The following is a 20,610-nucleotide window of genomic DNA, read 5'->3' as shown; positions in this document are numbered from 1 at the left end:
GCCAGTACAATGCTGTTTTTGTTATTATGGCTCTGTAGTATGTTTGAAGTTAGGTGTTTTGATAGCTCCAGCATTGCTCTTTTTGTTTAGGATTGCTTTGGCTATTCAGGGTCTTTTGCATTTCCATAAAATTTTTAGGATTATTTTTTTCTATTTCTGTGAAGAATGTCAGTGGAATTTTGGTGGGTATTGCATTGAATCTATATATCACTTTTCATAATAGTGGACAGTTTCACAATATTAATTCTGCCAGTCCATGAACCTGGAAAGTATTTCAACCTTCTAATGTATTGTACCATTTCTCTCTTCAGTGCTTTATATTTTTAAATGTAGAAGATAAATATTCCCTTCTAAGGCATCTGAAATCCCTCAGCATTTCAGAGTGGGACACATATATCCCTGGAGCAGGGTTTCTACATCTTGGCAATACTGATGTCTTTAACATTTTTTGTTAAGTTTATTATTAACTTTTAAAACATTTAATATTGAAAAGAGTCAGATACTCACAGAGAAGAAACGAATATCAGCAGGATACTGACAACAAACTCTAGATGATTTTTAAGAGCTATGGTTCTTACAATGAACTATAATTGAATGAGGAAGTGAAGAAAAATGAATGATATATAAAAACAAAATAGTTCCACCTCTCTAAAGTAAAATAATACATATGGAACTAAAAATAGTAAGATAGTGTATTTCACATATTAAATCAGAAAAAAACTAAACAAAAACAACAAATGCCAGTGTTGGCAATGCTGTAGATAAGCATGTAGTATTAGACTTGGAAACAAACTTTCTGGAGATCAAATTGCAGTATACACTAAAAGCATAAAAATACACTCTGTTAATTAGAGAATTAGTGTTGTAATTAAATAACTATGACATGGAAGGATTTACATAAATGCATATTTCAAGAAAACCAACATAAGTGTCCCTGAGAAAGAGATGATTTAAGTAAGTTGTGTTGTTTCTTTACACTGAAATGTTATGTAAAAAACATTGCAGAAGAATTTCTAATTAAATAGGAAAGTGTTTGTGACATTACTGCAAAATAATTCTTTAAAAATGATTCTGTGTCTTATAAATTATTCACAGTGAATGCATTAATATTTGAAATGTATGAAACCCTCACTGTTCTTAATAATTGTGCCAAATGCTTTATAATTCCCAAAAAGCAAGTGATATTGAAGCACTCTACCTATGAGCAAACTGAGCTTCAGAGAGGTTGTGTAACTTGCCTAAGGTCACATAGATCATAAATTGCAGATCTGTTGTTGGAGCCTTGACATCTAAACCCCATGCTATTCTACACTGGCCTCATTGCTTCTCTGTCTGGGACAAGGACCCAGCATACAAAAGGTGTTCAATGATCTTTTGTGAGAAGAAGGAAAATAAACTAGATAAGGACAGGAAACCAAGGAAGGCTGTACCTGGTGTCTTTGAGTGTCGAGACTTCAGCATTGATGCTGGAAAGCTTCTGCCTCAGGACCCACAATGTCCAAGTTAGGAGGACGGTGTTGATCTACAAAGTCAAGCAAATGAATTCAGAGACTGGATGCACAAATGACAATGGCAGATATAAAGGAAGAACTCTGACCCACAATCTCTAGAAACCAATTCAGGAAGCCTCTCAGTGACCCATGTAGCAACAAGCTCAAGACAACCAAGACTCGATTAATAATGTACAGCTTCCCTAGTTTCTGCCCCTGCTTCCAATACAGGATCAGCAGTAGAAAGCCAGTTTGCACCCCTTCCACTCTTAAAGATACCCCATTCCTAACTAGCCCACTTGCAGCTTCCCCATGCCAAAGCCTCCACTGGGGCATACCCAAAGCCTTTTCTTTTGCTTTAAAGCCTTTCCACTCCTCTACCTGACCTTGACTATGCTAAATGCAAGTGGTGGTGGTGGACACCTTCATTGCTATATATAGCAATCTTAGAATAAATCGCCTTTAATTATTCACACATGCATTGTCTTTATTTCCACAGGATGAACCCCATAACTTAGAATCAAAACCAAGGTACAGGACATAGACTGTGAACTTGAATCTTGTTTACCCTCTTCTAAGGCCCTTCCTCAGCATCTCAGAGTGGGATACACATGCTCCATCTTGGTAATACTGGTGTTCGAAGTATGAAAAGGGAAACTGGCTGTCCTGAATATTGTGGGATGTAGAACAGCATCCTTGGCCACTACCCTCTTAATCTCAATAGGACCACCCACCTACTGTGACAACCAAAAATGTCCCCATACTTTTTAAGTATCCCCTGAAGGACAAAACTGCCCCAATGCCAAGGAGAAGGGGACAGCTGTTGCTATAGGGGAATTATTGTCCCCAATGAGTAAAACTTGCAGGACAGCCTAATGTCTTTGAAGATTTGGGAATGAGTGAGATTAATATTCCATTATTACTATTGTTATTGTTATATTATTATTATTGCTTTCACCTACTATTTATTGAGCACTGCCCAATTGTACTAAATATCTCACATACATGGTTTGATCCCCAAATCCATGCCCATAAGAGAGGGCAGAAGAACTTGGCATTTAGAGAGAACAGAAAATCCTCTAGTACGTATGGAGAACTGACCATGCAGGAGGGGGCAGAAGGAAGACACTGGGGAAGCTGGGCAGGGCCAAGTGGAGGAGAACCATCCATGCCTGGCTAAATGAATAGGTGTCATCCTGAGAGCAATGTAGAAACCACAGATAGGTACAGTAAGATGTCCCCATCAAATGGGGTAATTCAGACAGAGGCAGGCATGCACAGAGGGAAGACAATGGCAAGTAGAAGAGTATCAGGGTTAACTTGGGGTTTAGAAATACCATTCTGAAAAATATTCTCACTACCAGTCACCAGAACTTCTGGACAATATCCAACAGGTGTCCTCGTAGACTCATAACTGAGATTGCATAATGATAAAATAATTCCAAAAAGCCATAACTGAAGAGTAATTGTTAAGACAGAGTACTACAGCTGCTCCAAAGGTATTTCCAAAAACCAGGAATCTAAATCCTTGAGGACTCAATGGCCATTCATGAAAAAAAAGGGCAAGCCTTTCATTCCACATAAGGTGGAACATCTGTACCTAGCAAGGGCTGATAGACCCATTCTGTCTGAAGCACAAAGCATGGATGAGATTGTGGTTCCTCCAAAAAGCTTTTACATCTCAGCATGAAATAAATGTCACAAGTCAGAAATATTACAATCTAATTTGGAAATCTCAGGCATCAAAGATCATAAGAGAACTCTGGCAGGGAACAATGGGTCTTCTGAGCTTTGTACTTTGTTGACACCTCCTAATCACTGGGATTTCCTTGCTACTCCTCCAGAATACACTCCACCAAATAATTTGCTTACCGTTATGATCATGCAAACTGGCCCAAGGAAACTCCAGATGAACCCAGTCTCTGTGTTCAGCCAGCAGCTATGGAGAGAAACAGGAGATGTGAGCACTTGTCTCAATCTTGACTTTTCAGTTAGTCCTGCCCCCAGCAAATGCACTAATGTAGAAGGACTTTGGGAGGTAAGATTTATTTGGAAATTCTCATGATAAGGTAGGTTGCATTGTAGTTTCCTTTGGACCACTGTCCTCTTTCAGACCTTCTTGTTTGGCAGCAAGAATCCATAAATCCATAAATCTTCACGTGGAGGTCAAGCTCATTATAGTTCATAACTTTTGTGATCCTTTTTGTCCTTCATGCAAACCTCTCTAGTAGTGCACCAATGTCACATCTGATGAGAAGTTACTCCTGACCATCCTATCCAAGCACCTAGTCCTTCTCTAACAGATCTCACTGCATGTTTTAAATAGCTATCATATCACAAATTATTTTGTCCAGTTGTTCATGTACTTGTAATTTTTCTGCTACACTATGAGCTGCATGAGAATTAAGAACTTGGATGTTTACTTCAATATGTTTGTTCTATAACAAAGCAGTACCAGTGAAAATCCTGGCATTGACCATAATTGCTTACTACTAGAAGGAAGGGAAAAGGGAGGGAGTGTAGAAGGGCAGGAGGAGGGAAAGGACTGACTGACTCTATCATGTCTCTAATATGTATTTATTGATTTTACCACGCAGCAACCATTCTGCCATGCTCAATAATAGCACCCCAATATTGCTTTAATGGAAGTATTATACAAACAAGAAAACAGTCAAGTTCTAGCCCTAGAATACTGAGTCTCTAATTGTCAGTCTGCAGTGCTGTATATGGTGGTCCTGAGACCAAAAATACTGAGATGGATTAGAGAGACTCAGTTCTCCCTGGGGCACTGGATCAGGAGTTGAACATTGTTACAGCAGTGTTAAATACTGTTAAGTCACTGTTAATGTTATTGATAAGTCTTTATTGTAAGCACCCTTTTGATGTCTACTTTTCCTTTATACAAGCTAAGATGTTGGAGGCCACAATGACATATCTCTAATTTATGTTAGTCCCTTTCCTGGTGCCATGACTGCCTTGAGCAAAGGACTACCATCCAAGAAGCCAACAAGACTGCCCTCATGCCACCCCACTGTTTGAACACTCCACTGATGCTTTGAGGAAATTGCATGGCAACCATGGATGCTTCCTGCCAAAGTACAACTGGGGTTCCAGAATGCACTGTCCTAGTCATGTCTGTTTCAAACATCTTACACCAAATATTTGCCACCACAAGCCTCATTGAACTGTAACAACCCTCCAGCTGTTTTCATCCACACCAAAGGGGGAGCACTTCCCCTGGTGTCCCTGTGAAAGGCCTGTGACTGGTGCAAACACAGTCCTTCATTTTCAAGAGGGAATGTGGCCTGATTGGCCTTCATTTGCATGAGGAACTGTGCCTTGATTTATGCGGATGCAATCCTTCATTTACAGGAAGGCTTTCCACAACTGACTGAGCTGGTAATATGAAGTGAAGACTGTTGAAGTGGCAGCTGAATGGTAGAAATGGCAAAGGCAGCAGCAGTGGTTATGTCAATAAGAGTGCCTCTGAAGAGTTACAGTCAGTGGCCATGGCAGAAACAGTGGACTCAGTGATAAGAGACAGGGCTGTGAAGAGTTAAAGATGAAAAACTGAAATTGGTCACTGGAAGACTTCCAGAGAGCTGCAAAGCCTTAAGGGCCAAGGGTTTTGGACACCCTAGGTCTGATAGCTAGAACACTGTCAAGAGCTAAGGATCCTCATACCCTGAGCCTGAGGGCTGTAACACTACCCACTGTCAAGGGTTGAGAATCCTAGGCCCAAGAGATACAACACTTGTCACTTTAGGGCTGAGGACTCCAGCCTGAGGCCTGTCTGCGAGCTGTAACACTAGCAAGCACCACTTATTGCTGCTTGCTGCCACCACTCACTGCTGCTGGAAGCTGAGGATTACAATAGCTGCCAAATGACAGGGCCACTGGTGGTTAAGGCCTGGAGCAATAAACCTCTGATCTCATGCCTACAGCCATAGGTCTCTGGCCTCTAAAGCCTGGGGCAACAGGCCCCTAGCTCTCAGTGCTTGGAGCTTTAAGCCTCTGTGTCTTCCAATCCAGCTCCTAGTCCTTGGACACTCAGGGCCTGGCACTGCTAGCACTGGAAAAGCTTCTCCTTGCCCACTTACAGTTTCTTATGAGTAGAGTAAAAGGACCCCATCCAGATGACTAGTGATATTACTCCTGCTAGAATTATTGCTCTTCTTATTCACATAATTACCTGGCAGCAGACTTTTGGGGAGAAAGAGAATGCCACTTACCGATTATGCATCCCATAGCCCTGTGGTTGCACACTGGCAGAGACAGTGACCACCAGTCCTGGGAGCCCATAGCCAAATGCACAGAGGTGCCATATCTTGATGTTGCGAGAGCTGAGGTAATTCACTGCCTTCAGGTTCCTCACCATCAGGAAAAGCATCACAGCCTCCACCAGCATCCAGAAGAAGCAGGCGAGGAAGAGGTAGTGAAGAAATCCTGCAATGAGGGCACAGCCCATCTGCAGAGAAGTAGGCTCATCAGGACGGTGCACCCAGGGAGGTCAAGGGAGAGAGAACAGGGGACAGACTACTTTGGTTGGATTTTCCCCAATCATGGCCCATTCACTCATTCCACAAATACTTCTAGCAGCATAAGGTGGTTCATAATCAGAAGCAGGCCATTTCTTGATAGTGTGACCCTTGTGCTACTTGTCTATAATTAAATTTCCAGGGACATGTGACTTTCAGTGATACAATTAGGAACATTTGGGAGGAAATTAGACAACTGACCACCCTACTTAAAGAATGTTTGAAGATATTGGGGTGGGGTTAAGCAAACTAAAGCCCATTAGGCTGGCTGCCTGCTCTGTAAGTAATGTTTTATTAGCATCCAGCCACTCCAATTTACATATTATCTATTTTAATACCCCACAGTAGCATCATGGAGTAGTCATGACAGAAGCCTTATTATCCAGAAAGCTGAAAATATTTACTTTCTGATTACTTAAACATATATAGATTGTTTAACCAAGTGATAAGGAGATGCTAATAGCATTTAATACTCAAGGGGCCAGGAAGTTAAACATCCCACAGAGAGAATGATAGTTCTGCATCAAGAATGCCCATCTCACCCTAAATATCAACAGCACTCCTTGTGAGAATCTGTCTCAGACGTGACTATATGGGCACAAATGGGCAAGTCCTTGTCCTCATGAGATCTCAATCTAGTGAGTTATGTATTCACATAATGAATACAACAACCAATAATCAACATGGCATCAATGTAGTGGTGAAAGAGAAAACAAAATGTAGTGGTAGAAAGGAGTGAAGATTCTCAACCACTGATTATTCACATTTTTAATGCTGCTTGTATTGCTTCTCTGATGGGGATTGGGAGTTGTCCGCCATAATGTGGGATTTTTAGCACACCCCTGACCTCTACCAATAGCATCCTACCTGAGTCACAAGATTCCAAAATGTGTCTAGACATTGCTAAGTGTCTCTTGAAGGGTAACGTTACCATGGGTGAGAAACACTGGTTAAGAAAATAATAGAAGGGACCCTGCAATTCATGACATGATCAGGGAAGTGATTTCAAATGGATGCCTATCCCAAGAAGTCAAGCAGGTGAGAATTTGTGGAGCATTAATGGGCACGAGTCACAGCATTGCAAAAGTCCTTCAGGAGGGAATTGGGCAGGGATACACAGAGGAAGATGGGGAGGTGATGGGGCTAGATGTGCACATAGCCCAAGGAATTCTGACCTGGTTGTCGGTCTTTTCTATAGCGATGAGGAAGAGAAGCTTGGCCAAGAAGAGACTCACGCAGAGGTGCAGATGGAGGTAGGTGTTGTGGTTACGAATGGCACGACAGAACAGGAAGGTAGCAATGGCTAAGCTGAGGCACACCAAGGAGGTGACCATACCCACATGGCTAATGACATACAAGGAGAACTCCATCTGTCAGGAAGGAAATCTGTCATTGGCCTCACAATGGGATCAAAATTCCCCCAGGCAGAAAAAACTTATCCAGACCTCTCTATTTGGCAGAAAGGGCCCAGAGCCTTTTCTTCCTCTGACACTCAGAATGAACTAGACATTGTCCACCACCATCCTTTATAACTCATTGGCATCACTCAGCACTCATTTTCACCCCTCTTGTATGATCCACCCTCTGTATTGATGGAGCTAGACATCTGCAAACTACATTTCTTAGAGCCTCTTAGGGTAAGTTCCTGAATGTAACTTAGATTCTCCAATGAGGTGCATCCTTGACAGTCTGGGAAGGCAGAAAAGAGATAAATACAAGCTTTCTACAGATAGAAGTGAGTTATGGCTGGACTTCATATTCCAAGTATCCATTGCCCAATTACATAGGGTCAGAGTGCACATAAGAGCAGGAATTTCTAACCCCTAAATTAAAACTGCAGAAGGTGACCTTGAAGCTAAAATCCAAGTATCATCCTTCTAACTTCAACTCCTCCATCCCCATTGTTATTTTGTGAGCACTCAGCTGCCTGTGTTAAATCCCTCTCTTCCAGAAATACTTGAAATAGTTTCTGCTTCTTGCACTGAATCTGATGGATACACAGTTACAAAAAGACACTCCAACTTTGGGGAGTGGGACATGAAAAGCTAAGACTTTCCCCTATGCCATTTATTCAAGGTTAATTTTTAATTTAATGGCAAATTGAGTTTAATGCTTTCTCTGCATTAAAGATATATCAGGCCCTATACCATGAACTCCTCTACATGATATCATCACAATACTGCCAGTTTCCAGCCATGTGCATTTGGATGAGACATTTGCTGCTTTGGGCCTCAGTTTACTAATATCTTCAAAAAGAAGATATTAATACCAACTGCTTTGTAGGGTTGTTTTAGGAGCATTAAGTGAAAACATAAGGTATTTATGAATGTCCCAGTAATATTTTAAGCACTCTATAAGTGTTGTTGTCATTTGTTTTTTTCTTAGTCTCAGTCTTGACATTGACACAAGAGAATTGGGTTCAGCTCAAAGAGGTTAAGTGACTTAGCCAAGTAAACACAGCTGTGAAGTGACAGATAAAAGACCTAAAACTAGGCCAAGCTTTCTCTGGATTTAATTCCCCCATGTCCTAAGCCACCTGGTCCTCCATATAGCATTTAGTGCCTCCCTGGCAGGGAACTGAGCCTCACTTCTAGCATGATAGGTAAGAATACTTCCTGCATTAATGAGGATGTCTTTCCTTTCTATCAAATCCACCCAAGCACATCACAGTCATAGTCTTCCTGCTCCCTATTCCATCAGCAACTCTCACTGAAAAACCTCTGAATTCCTAGAGTACAACCTTTTGCTCAATTTGTGTAGCTCAGTAGAAAAAGAACTTTGAAGTTAGACTTTGCCCAGGTATTAATCCCACCTTGACCCACTACTAGCTTCATAAGGAGGGAAACTACTGAATCTCAATCTACCATCCTGAGAAATGGGTCAAAAACAACTAGCTTAAACAAAGGTCCAGCATATAATGGTGCTCATTAGATGAGACTTGTGCTATGATGTTTAGAACCATTATTTTCTGATGTTAAATTAGAATGTGGCTTCCCAGCCAGATCATGAATACTCTGAGATCCCAGGTATGGCACATGTCCCTCTGTCCCCATAGCTATCTCTTCCAACACCCAGTTCCATTAGGGACACACAAGACATTCAGTCAATATTTTCCCACTGGATTTTTGACCTGATACTTGGAGAGCCAGAGAACAGATCATCAGTACTGACCGTGAGCTCCCCAGAAGCCATGATAATGGCTAGGTTTGCCATCCGGTGACAGCTACAGACTGTGTGCGTCTCAGAAGCCTCCAGGATCTCACAGCCAGATGTCATCCACCTCCCATCCTCCACATCTGTACTCCAAGAAACACATATGGGTCTCTCCAACTCCTGCTTGGGCTGAAAAATCAAAGGGCCTGGTGACCTTAGAATTCTTCTCAATAGATTCATTGTGACCAACCTCAAGAGCCACTTGGGAAAAGATGCTATGGGATATGTTCTGTAGGGAATGGAAAAAATGGTATTCCAGTATGCAGTAATGTCCACTCTGATGGAGCAGCCCACATTCTTATTGCTGTGATAAAACACTCCATGCACTAAATTTATGGCAAAAATATGAGAGCTTACCATAAAAAGCAAAAAGGGGTGGGGAAGTGGCTCAAGTGACAGAATGCTTAGCAAGTGCAAAACCTGAGTTCAAACCCAAATACTGCCAAAACAGAAATTGTGGAACCTTGCTGCCTTCATGGTCCCCATCAAAAAAGAAAAAGCCTTTTAAAAAAGAGTTCATCCACAATAATGCATTGCATATTTCAAAAAGATAAGAGAATCCCGAGTTTTCTGACACAGAAGCGATACGTGCTAGAGGAGATGGAAACAATAATGGTCCTGATTTGACCATCACACTTCGTACACATGTACTGAATTATCACACTACATCCTGTATATATGTACAAATATGATGTGTTAGTTAAAATTTAAAATCTGCGTTAAACATTTGTTATGGTTTGGATGTGAAGTATCCTCCAAAAGGCTCAGGTGTTGAAGGCTTGGTCCCTGGTGGTGGATCCAATTGATGAGAGGTAAATGGCTCACCGTGAGGGCTCTGGCCTAATCAATAGGCCATTCACTGATGGATTCATAGTCTGAGGGCATTGTCAGGAGGCAGTGGAGCCTAGGAGATGAGGCCTGGTTGGAGGAAGTAGGTCACTGGGAGCTGCCTGTGAAGGGGAAACTTTGGCCCTTGTCCCATTCCTGTCCCTTCCTCTCTGCTTCTCAGCTTCCGTGAGGTCAGCAGCTTTCCTCCACTACATGCTTCCCCCATGGTGCTCTGCCTCACCCCAGCCAGAAACACAGAGCTAAGTACGTACCGTGGACTAAAACCTCTCACACTGTGAGCCCAAAGTTGATTTTCTCAGGTATCTTGTCACAGTCACCAAAAATTGACTAACAACAATTAGATAATAGACACATGTATTGAAAACATTGTGTAATACTTCATTAATTTGCACAGTTATGTTTTTGTACCAGTTAAAAACAAATTTAATTTTTAAAAGGTCCTTGAGGAAAGATAATTGTGGCAATGGACGTGTATCGTATCTTGGCTGAATCAATTCCAATATCCTGGCTCTGACACAGTACTACAGTTTCACAAGATGCAGCCATTGAGAGAACTCGGTACAGGGCATATGGAGGTTCTCTGTACTGTTTTTTACAACTGAATCTGTGATTATTTCAAAATAAAAAGTTTAATTTTTTGAAACAAGTGGCCACGGAGGGAATAGGAAATTCCCAGTAGATGGACAGGGGCTTCTAAGGCCTCTTCACAAACCTTTATGTTCTCCAGAGTGTAGATAATGGGGTTTGAGAAGCCATCCTTCTTCTCCCCTGTCATGATGCCCCCAACAATGCGGGAATTCATCTTCAGCTTCCTCTTGGAGTTGGCCCAGGAGGTCTGAGGGTCTTGGAAGAAACGTTCATCCAAAATGGACTCCATGTTTGCAAAGGAGACAAAAGCCACTCCAGTGATCCCTGTGGGTTCCCCCAAATGGAAATCATTTGCTCAGTAGTTATGGTAGATGACGCAACACACACTCATACACATACACACTCTTACACACACATGCTCACTCATACATGTATAGTCACGCACATACACATTCACTCATACACATACACACTCATACACATACACACACATTCATACAACTGCATACACAAATTCACTCAAAAACTGATGTACTCAGTCTCACACACAAATGCTCACACACTCAGTCTCACACACTCACACATGCTCAGTCTCACACTCACACAAATGCTCACTCATACAGTGACACAGTCTCACACACACAAATGCTCATGCATACATTCTCACAATCACAAATGCACTATCACACACACACACAAACACTGACACAGCTCTCACCCACACAAATCCTCACACATTCAAAAACACAATCACACAGAAACACACACTCACATATGTACACATGCACTCACAATCACATGTACACACACTATCACATATTCACACATGCATTCTTACACATGTACACTCAAGCATACACACATACTCCCACACACATTGTACACACACTCACATACGCAGTATCACACACATATGCACACACACACCCGTACACATTCTTACATGCATACTCATGCACTCACACATACAGTCTCATTCACACAGGCACTCACACACACACACACAATTTTAAGATTCCATGCACCTTGATGGTCTAAGGACTGAAATACCAGGCCAGCCTGGGTTGCAGTAGTGAGTTCAAGATAACCCTTGATCCAAGAAGTTGAACTCAGAGCCTCAAGCTTGCTAAACACATGCTGTACCACTTGAGCCACTCCACCAACCACATTTCATTCTTCTTTATGGCTCAATAATACTCCATTGTGGATATATATATATATATATATCACATTTTTTACTCATTCAACAGTTGATGGGTTTTAATATTTGACTTCCCTAGCAGATAGAAAATTCTCTGAGAGCATGAGCCATTTATGCCTCCACTGTGATTCTCAACCACTTAGACATATAGATGTGATCAGTAAATATTTGTAGATTTGTGATGCACCATCACAGGGATTCTCAGGAGTAGGACTTTACCTGCAGATTCAGATTCTTCAATGATGGAACACCCAATCTTTATCTCATCCCCTTTGGCTTTCAAGTGAAAGGACACATTGGTTTCATTGCATTCTTCATTGATAACTTTGCTTTCAATATCTGAAAAGAGAAATGAAGAGTTTGCATAAGGTCACCCAGAAAGTGGGTGCTTAATTTGGTTTCTGACTAAGAAAGATATACATCCGTCGTTGCAAGAAAAGTTAAAAACTGAAAAGTCAATTCATCCTGGGAACATCTTGAGGACCTTAATTAATGCTGGGGACATCAGCACCCAACAGTGAGGAGCCTAGCTGGAGTTTTAGAAATGAGCTCTCACATCTTACAGGGAGCATCAGAAGATGAAGTTGAGGTCAATTGCTATAGTCTGAATCTGGAATGTCTTCCAACAACACCTGACATGAGGGATTGGTCCTTATCCCGCTGCACCATTAGGATGGGGTAAACTCTAAGAGGTGGGTCTGGTGGGAGGAAATTAGGTCATTGGAGGTGCCCCTTAAAGGTAATATTGAGACTATAGCCCCTTTCTGTCTTTCTCTTTTTTCTTTCCGGTCACCATGAGGCAAGTAGCTCCTTCTGCCCCATGTTTCTTCCATGATATAGTATTTCACTACAGATCCAAAAACAATGGAACCAAACATCTGTGGATACACAATTTTGGCTCTGAAATTATGAGCCAAAAGTCAACCTTTGCTCTTCATAAATTGATTTATCTCGGGCATTTATTATAGTAATGGAAAGCTAACCAGTACATCAACAGTAATCTAATGCAACAGAGTTGTGATCTTCTAGATGCTCCAAGTTCACATAAGTTGTCCAAATCCAAAGGAAAAAGGAAGGGATTGGGGCATGTCCAACATGGCAGACAAGGGCCAAGTCTCTGCCTTCAGGTGGAGGTAACTCCTAGGGTGTGACTTGCTGGCACAGTGCATATCAGGCATGTGTGAGGCCCTGGATTCCATCCCTACCACTCCCAAAAAATAGATGGAAGTAACTACTATGTCCAGTTCTGCCACCCCCAGATGTTGTAAATTTAAGCAATTACTTAACCTGCCTAAGCCTCCTATTTCTCATTAGTAATATAAAAATAACTGCAGGAGCTTGAAGAGCCATTGGCTCTTCATGAAAATGAGATGACGGAACCAGAAATATCCTTTTAAAGGATAAGCCAGATAGTGCCATGCTTTTCTCAAATTCCCCAGTGCCTCCCCAATCTTACTTCAAATAAAATCCTATGTTCCCACATTTAACTACAAAAGCTTCCTCCCTTTCTTTTTGACTCCTTTCTGCTACAGATCCACCATCTTCTGCTTCAGTCAGATGGTATCTTCACTGTTCCTTGAACTCACCATATATTCTTGAACTTGCTCTTCCCTCAGGGACCCTGCCTGGGTTAGTCAGACTTCTATCATTGTGACAAATCCCTGAGAGAAATAGATTAAAGGAGGAAAGATTTGTGTAGGCTTGTGGTTCCAGAGATTTCGGTCCATCATGGAAGAAGGGCATGGTGGAGCAAAGTTGGTCACCTCACAGTGGCCAGGAAGCAAAATTAGATACAGAGAGTGAGCCTGCCTGTGTTCGTAAGCTTTTTCCTTCTTCAATCCAGACCTCCAGCCTATTGGATGGTGTCTCCCACATTCAGGGTGTATTTTCCCCCTTAGTTGTCATGCATGCCAGTAATATCTGGAAACACTCACACAGACACACTCAGGAGTGTGCTTTTGTTGACAATAAGATTAACCATCATGCTACTCCAATGATATCTCCCTTAACCACACTGTGTAAAACAGCAGCTTTCCCAGAGTCCTTTCTAACCTCCCTTAACCTTTTGGATTTTCTTAACAATTCTATATCTGCTATACCATATGCCTGTTTGTTTATTGATAGAGTCACCTCACCAAAATATAAGACTCCCAAGACTAATTTTGCTCTCTACTGGTGAAAGTCCACAAAATATTCTATTTTCACCTGTTGATCTTCTAAGCGTCCATTAGAATAGAACTTTCTGAGATTATGAAACTTCTTGATACAGAAATTACTACTACCAGGTATGGGTAACTGCTGCAAGAGATCTACAGTACCCAGCACTCCCAAGTGGTAATCCCTGAAGCATGCATCAGTCAGGAAAGGAGCAGCCATGCAGCTGTAACAGACAGCTTCACATCTTTATGGATTAACAATGACATTTATTTCTCATTAATGCTTTGAGTCCATTCTGAATAGATTTGGACACTGATCTTCATAATCTTATGTCTGGGACTCAAGCCAATATAGCAGCTGTCCTGGGAAACACTGCCAGTGACTAAGGCAGAGGGAAAGAAAGTTCTAGAAGGTCTCATAGGTGACGGTTGTTCAGGCCAGCAACTATAGCCTGAACCAGTCACAAATTTTCATCTAACCCCACACCAGGAAGTATAATCCTACCATGGGCCTAACAGAGCTGGAAATATTTAAACATGGTAAATGACTAACATATCTTAATCCACCTGCAATAGGCAATCATGAATGAGTTAATGACACTCTGATCTTCATGCCTGGCCCTTGCCAAGCACTCAATTAGTAGAAAATGTCTTTCAGCTCACAGTAGGGCTCAAGTGGTACAGTACCTACCTGGCAAGCACAAGGGCCTTGAATTCAAAACCCAGAACTGCCAAAAATGGGAAATGTCTTCAGTATGATCAGACCTGCTTTGTTGTGGTTGTGGGCTTTTTCAGCAGTTGAAGCAAATGTTTGTGAGAAAGCTATGGAGAATCCCATTACCAAGGTCACCCCTCAAAATCAGCATCCAGGTGTGGTCTTGCCCAGAAGGGTACATGTTACCTAGGTATTCCGTGTGAATAGTCTGACTGACATTCACTGAGGGCTTCAGAAAAGAGTCTAAAATGGCACTTTCCACACTCTCCAGTAAGACTGTGGCCAGGGTGGAAGTCTCTTCCTTCGTGAAATTGGTCCATGTGGGTGTTTGTTTGAGCACAGAGGCAAAGGTCTCAACTTTACTCTGCAAGAAAAGACATAATGAGGCTCTGACTTCTGACTAGCACTCCAGTTGCTCAGGATTAAGAGCAAGAACTGACAGATGGGATTGCATCAAGTTAGAAAACTTCTGCACAGAGAAAGAAATAGTCACCAGATTGAAGAGACAAGCTACAGAATAGGAGAAAGTCTTTGCAAACTATTCATTGTACAAAGGATTAATATCCAGAATATATAAAGAGATCAAAAAATTAAACACCAAAAGAACAAATAATACAGTTAAAGGAGGACAAATGAATTGAACAGACAGTAATCAAAAAGAAGTACAAATGACCAATAAAAACATGAATAAAGGATTTTCAACATCCTTAGCCATAAAGAAAATGTAAATCAAAACTGCATTGAGATTCCATCTCACCCCAGTCAGGATGGCTATTATCAAGAAAAAAATGGCAACAAATGCTGGAGAGGATTTGGGGGAAAAGAAAACCTCATACACTGTTGGTAGGAATGCAAACTAGTGCAACCACTGTGGAAATCAGTATGGGGGATCATCAAAAACTAAAAAAGATCTACCTTATGATCCTGCTGTAACACTCCTATAACTACATCCAAAGAGTTGTAGGTCAGCATACATTAGACACCTGCACACCCATGTTTATAGCAGCACTGTTCACAATAGCTAAGCTATGGAATTAGCCTAGGTGCCCATCAACAGATGAATGGGTGAAAATGTAGTATATATACACAATGGAGTTTTATAGCCATAAAGAATGGAATTGTGTTGCTTGCAATAAAATGGATGGAACTGGAGATCATCAAGTTAAGCAAAATAAGCCAGACTCAGAAAGACAAATACCCCTTGTTTTCCTTCTAGGGAATCTAGACATAAAAACAGGAAAGGAATGCAAACACAGAACTGTATGGGAGGGAGCCAGTGGGAAGGTGGAGGTGAAAGGAGAGGCTGATGTATGAAAAAAGAATAAATAAATCCACTAAATTGTAATTGAAAGGGGAGGGAGGAAATAAAAGGGGGATTTGATCAAAGTGCATTATATGCATGTGGGAAAAATCACAATGAAACCCCTTTGTTAGGTCAGACATGATGACTCACACCTATAATCCCAGCTACTTAGGAGGAAGAAATCAGGAAATGGTGGTTTGTGACCAGCCCAGGAAACCAAGACCACAAGCTGACATGGTGATACCTGTGGTTACAGCTACATGGGAGTCAAACATAGGAGGATCACAGTCCAAGGCTGGCCCTGGTCAAAACTGTAGACAACATGGAGAGACCTTGGGGACACTATGCTCAGTGAAATGAGCAAACATAGAAGGTCATGCACTGCAGGACCCACTCACAGGAGGCCCTTAGAGTCATCAGAGCCACAGAGACAGGAGGTAGAAAGGCGGGCGCCAGGGCCAGGGAGGGCAATAGGCACCAGTTGCTGAATAAGAGCAAGGCTTCCTTTAGGAGTGATGCAAATGTTCCAGAACATGATGATTGTTTTTAAAAAATCACATTTTTTTAAAATAGAGCTATTGACAAATACAACATGAATGAATCTAAAATGCTTGATGCTTAGTGAAAAAAGCAAGGTACAGAAGTCCACATACTATGTGACCCCATTTATAAAACAAAATTTTTGGAGACAAGATCTAACTGACAGGCTAGTTTGAGGCTGGCCTCAAACTCTTGATCCTCCCAAGGATCAAGTTGCTTGTGCCTCCCAAGTGCTGGGATAACAGGTGTGCACCACAACTGGTTTACATTTATATAAAATTCTTGAAATGACAAAACTGCCCTGAGAAAGAACAGTGAGAGAGAGTTGGGGTTGGTAATGGAGGAAGTATCTAACTCTAAAACAGAAAGCCGGGACCTGGCTTGTGCTCAGTGGTGTGCACTTGCCTAGCATTTGTGAGGCCCTGGGTTCCATCCCCAGCTCTACAAAAAAAAAAACAGATGGCGTAGGAGACACTCAAGGGAATTTTTGGAGGAAACAGTGCTGACTATATCACTATTAGTGTGGTAGTTTCACTTCTCTGTTCAGGTAATAGAACTCATAGAACTGTAAACCCAAAAAATAAGAAGTAATTTGACTATGTTCACTTTTTAAATCTTAAAATTGTATCAAGTGAAATGTGAATACACAAAGCAGTAAATACACAGAAGCTTCTGCCCCCCAGAGTGTCCCCAAGAAGTTTGAAACAGACACAATGACAAAGGCTCCGTGGTTACCTTCAGGGACACTGTGATAGTCTTGTTTTCACAGGCATCACCCAGAATGCTGAAGGTGGCATTCACAAGTTTACAAAAGGAGACCTGTACCACAGAAGAAAAGAAAATGTAAGCATGGGTGAGTCTGTTCCCCAAGCATACAATCTACAACTGGATCCATGGAGCCCACCAGATGGTGAGTCTCTAAATTCTCAGAGAACTAAACACTCATCAGATCAACTGATGTTTTTACTAGGTGTTGAGAAGATGATTGGGAGAGGAAGATAGAGGGAGGCTGGATAACAGGCATTAAAGCACAGATAAAGTTCTGGTTTTCCACAGCACAGTGGGGGAAATCTTCACAATGATTTACTATGTATTTTATGACTTAACTTCAGAAGTTGCAAGTCTCCAAACATAAATAACAAGAAGAGCTAGGCACAGTGGCTCACACTGCAATCCCAGCTACTTGGGAGGCAGAGATCAGAACGATGGTAGTTCTTCACCAGCCTAGGCAAAAGGTTCCTGAGACCCCATCTCAACCAATGGCTGGACATGGTGGTTCCCATCTCGCATCCCAATTATGCATGGAAGCTGGCAGATTGACTCAAGTGATGGAACACCTGCCTAGCAAGTGTGAGGCCCTGAGTTCAAACCCTGCCGCTGCCAAAAAAAATTGTTCCAACTATGCAAGGAAGCACAAACAGGAGGGTCAAAATTCAGGCCAGCCCAAGCATAAATGCAAGACCCTCTCTCCAAAATAACCAAAGCAAAAAGGACTAGTGGCCTGGCTTAATGGTAGAGCACCTGCCTAGGAAGAGTGAGGCCCTGAGTTCAAATCCCAGTACCACCCAAAACAAAACTTATTCCTCCTGTCTAACAGAAACATTGTATCCTTTAACCAGCATCCCTCTGTTCCTCTCATGCCAGTTCTGATAACCACCACTTTGCTGTTTTCTCCTATAAGCTCAGTTATATTAAATTTTATCTATAAATGAGAATGTGCTGTTTGCCTGGCTTTTTTCCCTTAGCATGGTATTCTCCGGGTACACCCAGAGGATGTCTTGCTTCTCTTGTGAAAGGTTAAATTTGATTGAATTGCAGTCACATCATCTTTGCCTTCCATAAATAAAAGAACCAAGTATCAAGGAACAAACCTATTGAATGGGGGATGGGGAAGATAGGGAAATGTGTGGAGAGGTGATCTAGATGGAATTCTTTTCATCCATAAGAAGGAGTGACATCCTAATACTGGTTACAACATGGAGGAACCTTCAAAATATGATACTGAATGAGAGAGGTTCACAGTGTACATCAGTCACGTTCACCCTGTCACCTCTCCTGTCCCCCTTCTCTCTCCTGCTGGTCCCCCAGCCATATTCCCCCTTCTACTTTAATCTAGATTCTCAGCAGGACAGAAAACATGATATTGTCTTTCTGAGCCTGACTTATTTTGCTTAATAGTTATCATCTCTAGTTTCAACCATTTTCCTACGGGCACACAGTTTTGTTCTTTATGACGGAACAAAACTCCATTGTGAATGCATACCACATTTTCTTTATCCATTCGTCTGTCAATGGATATCTGGGGTGATTCTGTGACATGGCTGTTGTGAATGGTGCTGCTATGAACAGGTGTTATCCTGACAAATGCTGTTCTGAATGGGGCAATATCAATGTATTAATTTGCATTTCCCTGGTGGCTAAAAATGCTGAACTTTTATGTATTTATTAGCCATTTGTCCCTCTATTAAGAACTGTCTGGTCAACTCATTTGGATTATTTGTTCTTTTGGTGTTTAATTTTCTTGAGTTCTTTTATATTCTGGACATTAAACAAGATGAATAAACAGCTGGCAAAGATTTTCTCCAATTCTGTAGGCTGTGTATTCACTCTAGTAATTGTTTCTTTTTTTAATTTGATGCAATCCCATTTTCAATTCTTGCTCTTACTTCCTGAGCAATTAGACTGCAATTCAGAAAGTTGTTACCTGTACCTGGATCTTGAAGTATTTTCTCTGTTTTCCTCTAGTAGCCTCAAAGTTTCAGGTCTTTCATTAAGGTCTTTGATTTCTGTATAGACAAAAATCAACCCCCAATGGGTCAAAGACCTTAATGAAAGTTTCAGTCCTTTACATGTGGATATCCACTTGTCCCAACACCATTTGGTGAAAAGGCTATCTTTTCTCCAATGTATACTTTTGGCACCTTTGTTAAAGGTAAAATGGCTGTGGCTATGTGGTTTTATTTCTGGGACTTCTATTTGGTTCCATTTAGTCTTCAGGTCTGTTTTTGTGCCAGTACCATGCTGTTTGAGATGCTATGGCTCTGTAGCATAGTTTGAGGTCAGGTATTGTGATACCTCCAGTATTGCTCTTTTTGCTCAGGTTTGTTTTGGCTGTTTGGGGGTCTTTGTGCTTCCATATGAATTTTAGGAATTTTTTCCATTTACGTGAGTAATGTCATTGAAATTGAATTTATATGGGAATTCCATTGAATCTGAAGATTGCTTTCAGTAGTATAGCCACTTTCACGATATTAATTCTGCCAAACCGTGAACATGGGAGGTCTTTCCATCTTCTAGTGTCTTCTTCAATTTATTTCTTTAAAGTTTTATACTTTTCATTGTAGAGGTCTTTCACTTCCTTGGTTAGGTTCATTCCTAGTATTTTATTTCTAAACCATTTGAATGGATTATTTTCCTGACTTCTTTCTCAGCATGTTCATTATCGGTACATAGAAAAGATCCTGATGGCTTTTTTGCTTATTTTGTATCCTGCTGCATTGCTGAAAATGTTTATCAGATCTAAGAGTCTTCTAATGAAATCTTTAAGGTCTTTTAGGTATAGGGTCTTATGGTCCACAAATAAGGATAATTCTTCCTTTCCTATTTGCATCTACTTTATTTTTCTTCCCTTATTTTTCTTGCTAAAATATCAAACAATACATTAAGTAAATGTGGAGAAAGAACACATCCTGTCTCATTCCTGATTTTAGGGAATATGCTTTCCAGTTTCCCCAGCTTAGTGTACTAAGTTGGCTATAGGTCTGTCATATGCAACCTTTATTACACTGAGGTATGATCTTTCTATTGCTAGTTTCTTCATGGCTTTTATCATCAAGGGATGTTGAATATTTCAAAAGGCTTCTTCTGCATTTATTGAGTTGGACATGTGACTCTTTGTGCCTGATTCTATTTATGTATTATATTACATTTTATTGATTTGTGTAAGTTCAACTATCCTTACACCTCTGGAATGAAACCAACTTGATGGTAGTATGTGATCTTTTTAATGTGCTGTTG

General features: G+C 41.2%; 1 protein-coding gene across 5 annotated transcripts in view; it reads right to left on the bottom strand.

The window, feature by feature from the left end:
• Adgre1 (adhesion G protein-coupled receptor E1) overlaps window positions 1–20,610 on the bottom strand; it is a 76,933-nt gene that overhangs the window by 9,806 nt on the left and 46,517 nt on the right. For 4 of the 5 annotated variants that reach the window (XR_012441404.1, XM_074054449.1, XM_074054450.1 and 1 more), the window contains 9 exons: window positions 17,329–17,412; window positions 14,937–15,114; window positions 12,099–12,218; window positions 10,803–11,002; window positions 9,200–9,370; window positions 7,204–7,398; window positions 5,723–5,958; window positions 3,363–3,429; window positions 1,431–1,522 (listed from right to left, as the gene is read on the bottom strand). Coding sequence is in view for 4 of the 5 variants with exons in the window: in XM_074054449.1 (XP_073910550.1) it covers window positions 1,431–1,522; window positions 3,363–3,429; window positions 5,723–5,958; window positions 7,204–7,398; window positions 9,200–9,370; window positions 10,803–11,002; window positions 12,099–12,218; window positions 14,937–15,114; window positions 17,329–17,412 (1,343 nt within the window). In the remaining variant the exon portion in view is untranslated. The remainder of the gene's footprint in view (window positions 1–1,430; window positions 1,523–3,362; window positions 3,430–5,722; window positions 5,959–7,203; window positions 7,399–9,199; window positions 9,371–10,802; window positions 11,003–12,098; window positions 12,219–14,936; window positions 15,115–17,328; window positions 17,413–20,610) is intronic. The other variant, XM_074054452.1, reaches the window with a different exon arrangement.

Source organism: Castor canadensis, chromosome 14, assembly GCF_047511655.1.
Source record: "Castor canadensis chromosome 14, mCasCan1.hap1v2, whole genome shotgun sequence".
Taxonomy (NCBI): Eukaryota; Metazoa; Chordata; class Mammalia; order Rodentia; family Castoridae; genus Castor; species Castor canadensis.
This window is presented reverse-complemented; position numbering and strand designations above follow the sequence as displayed.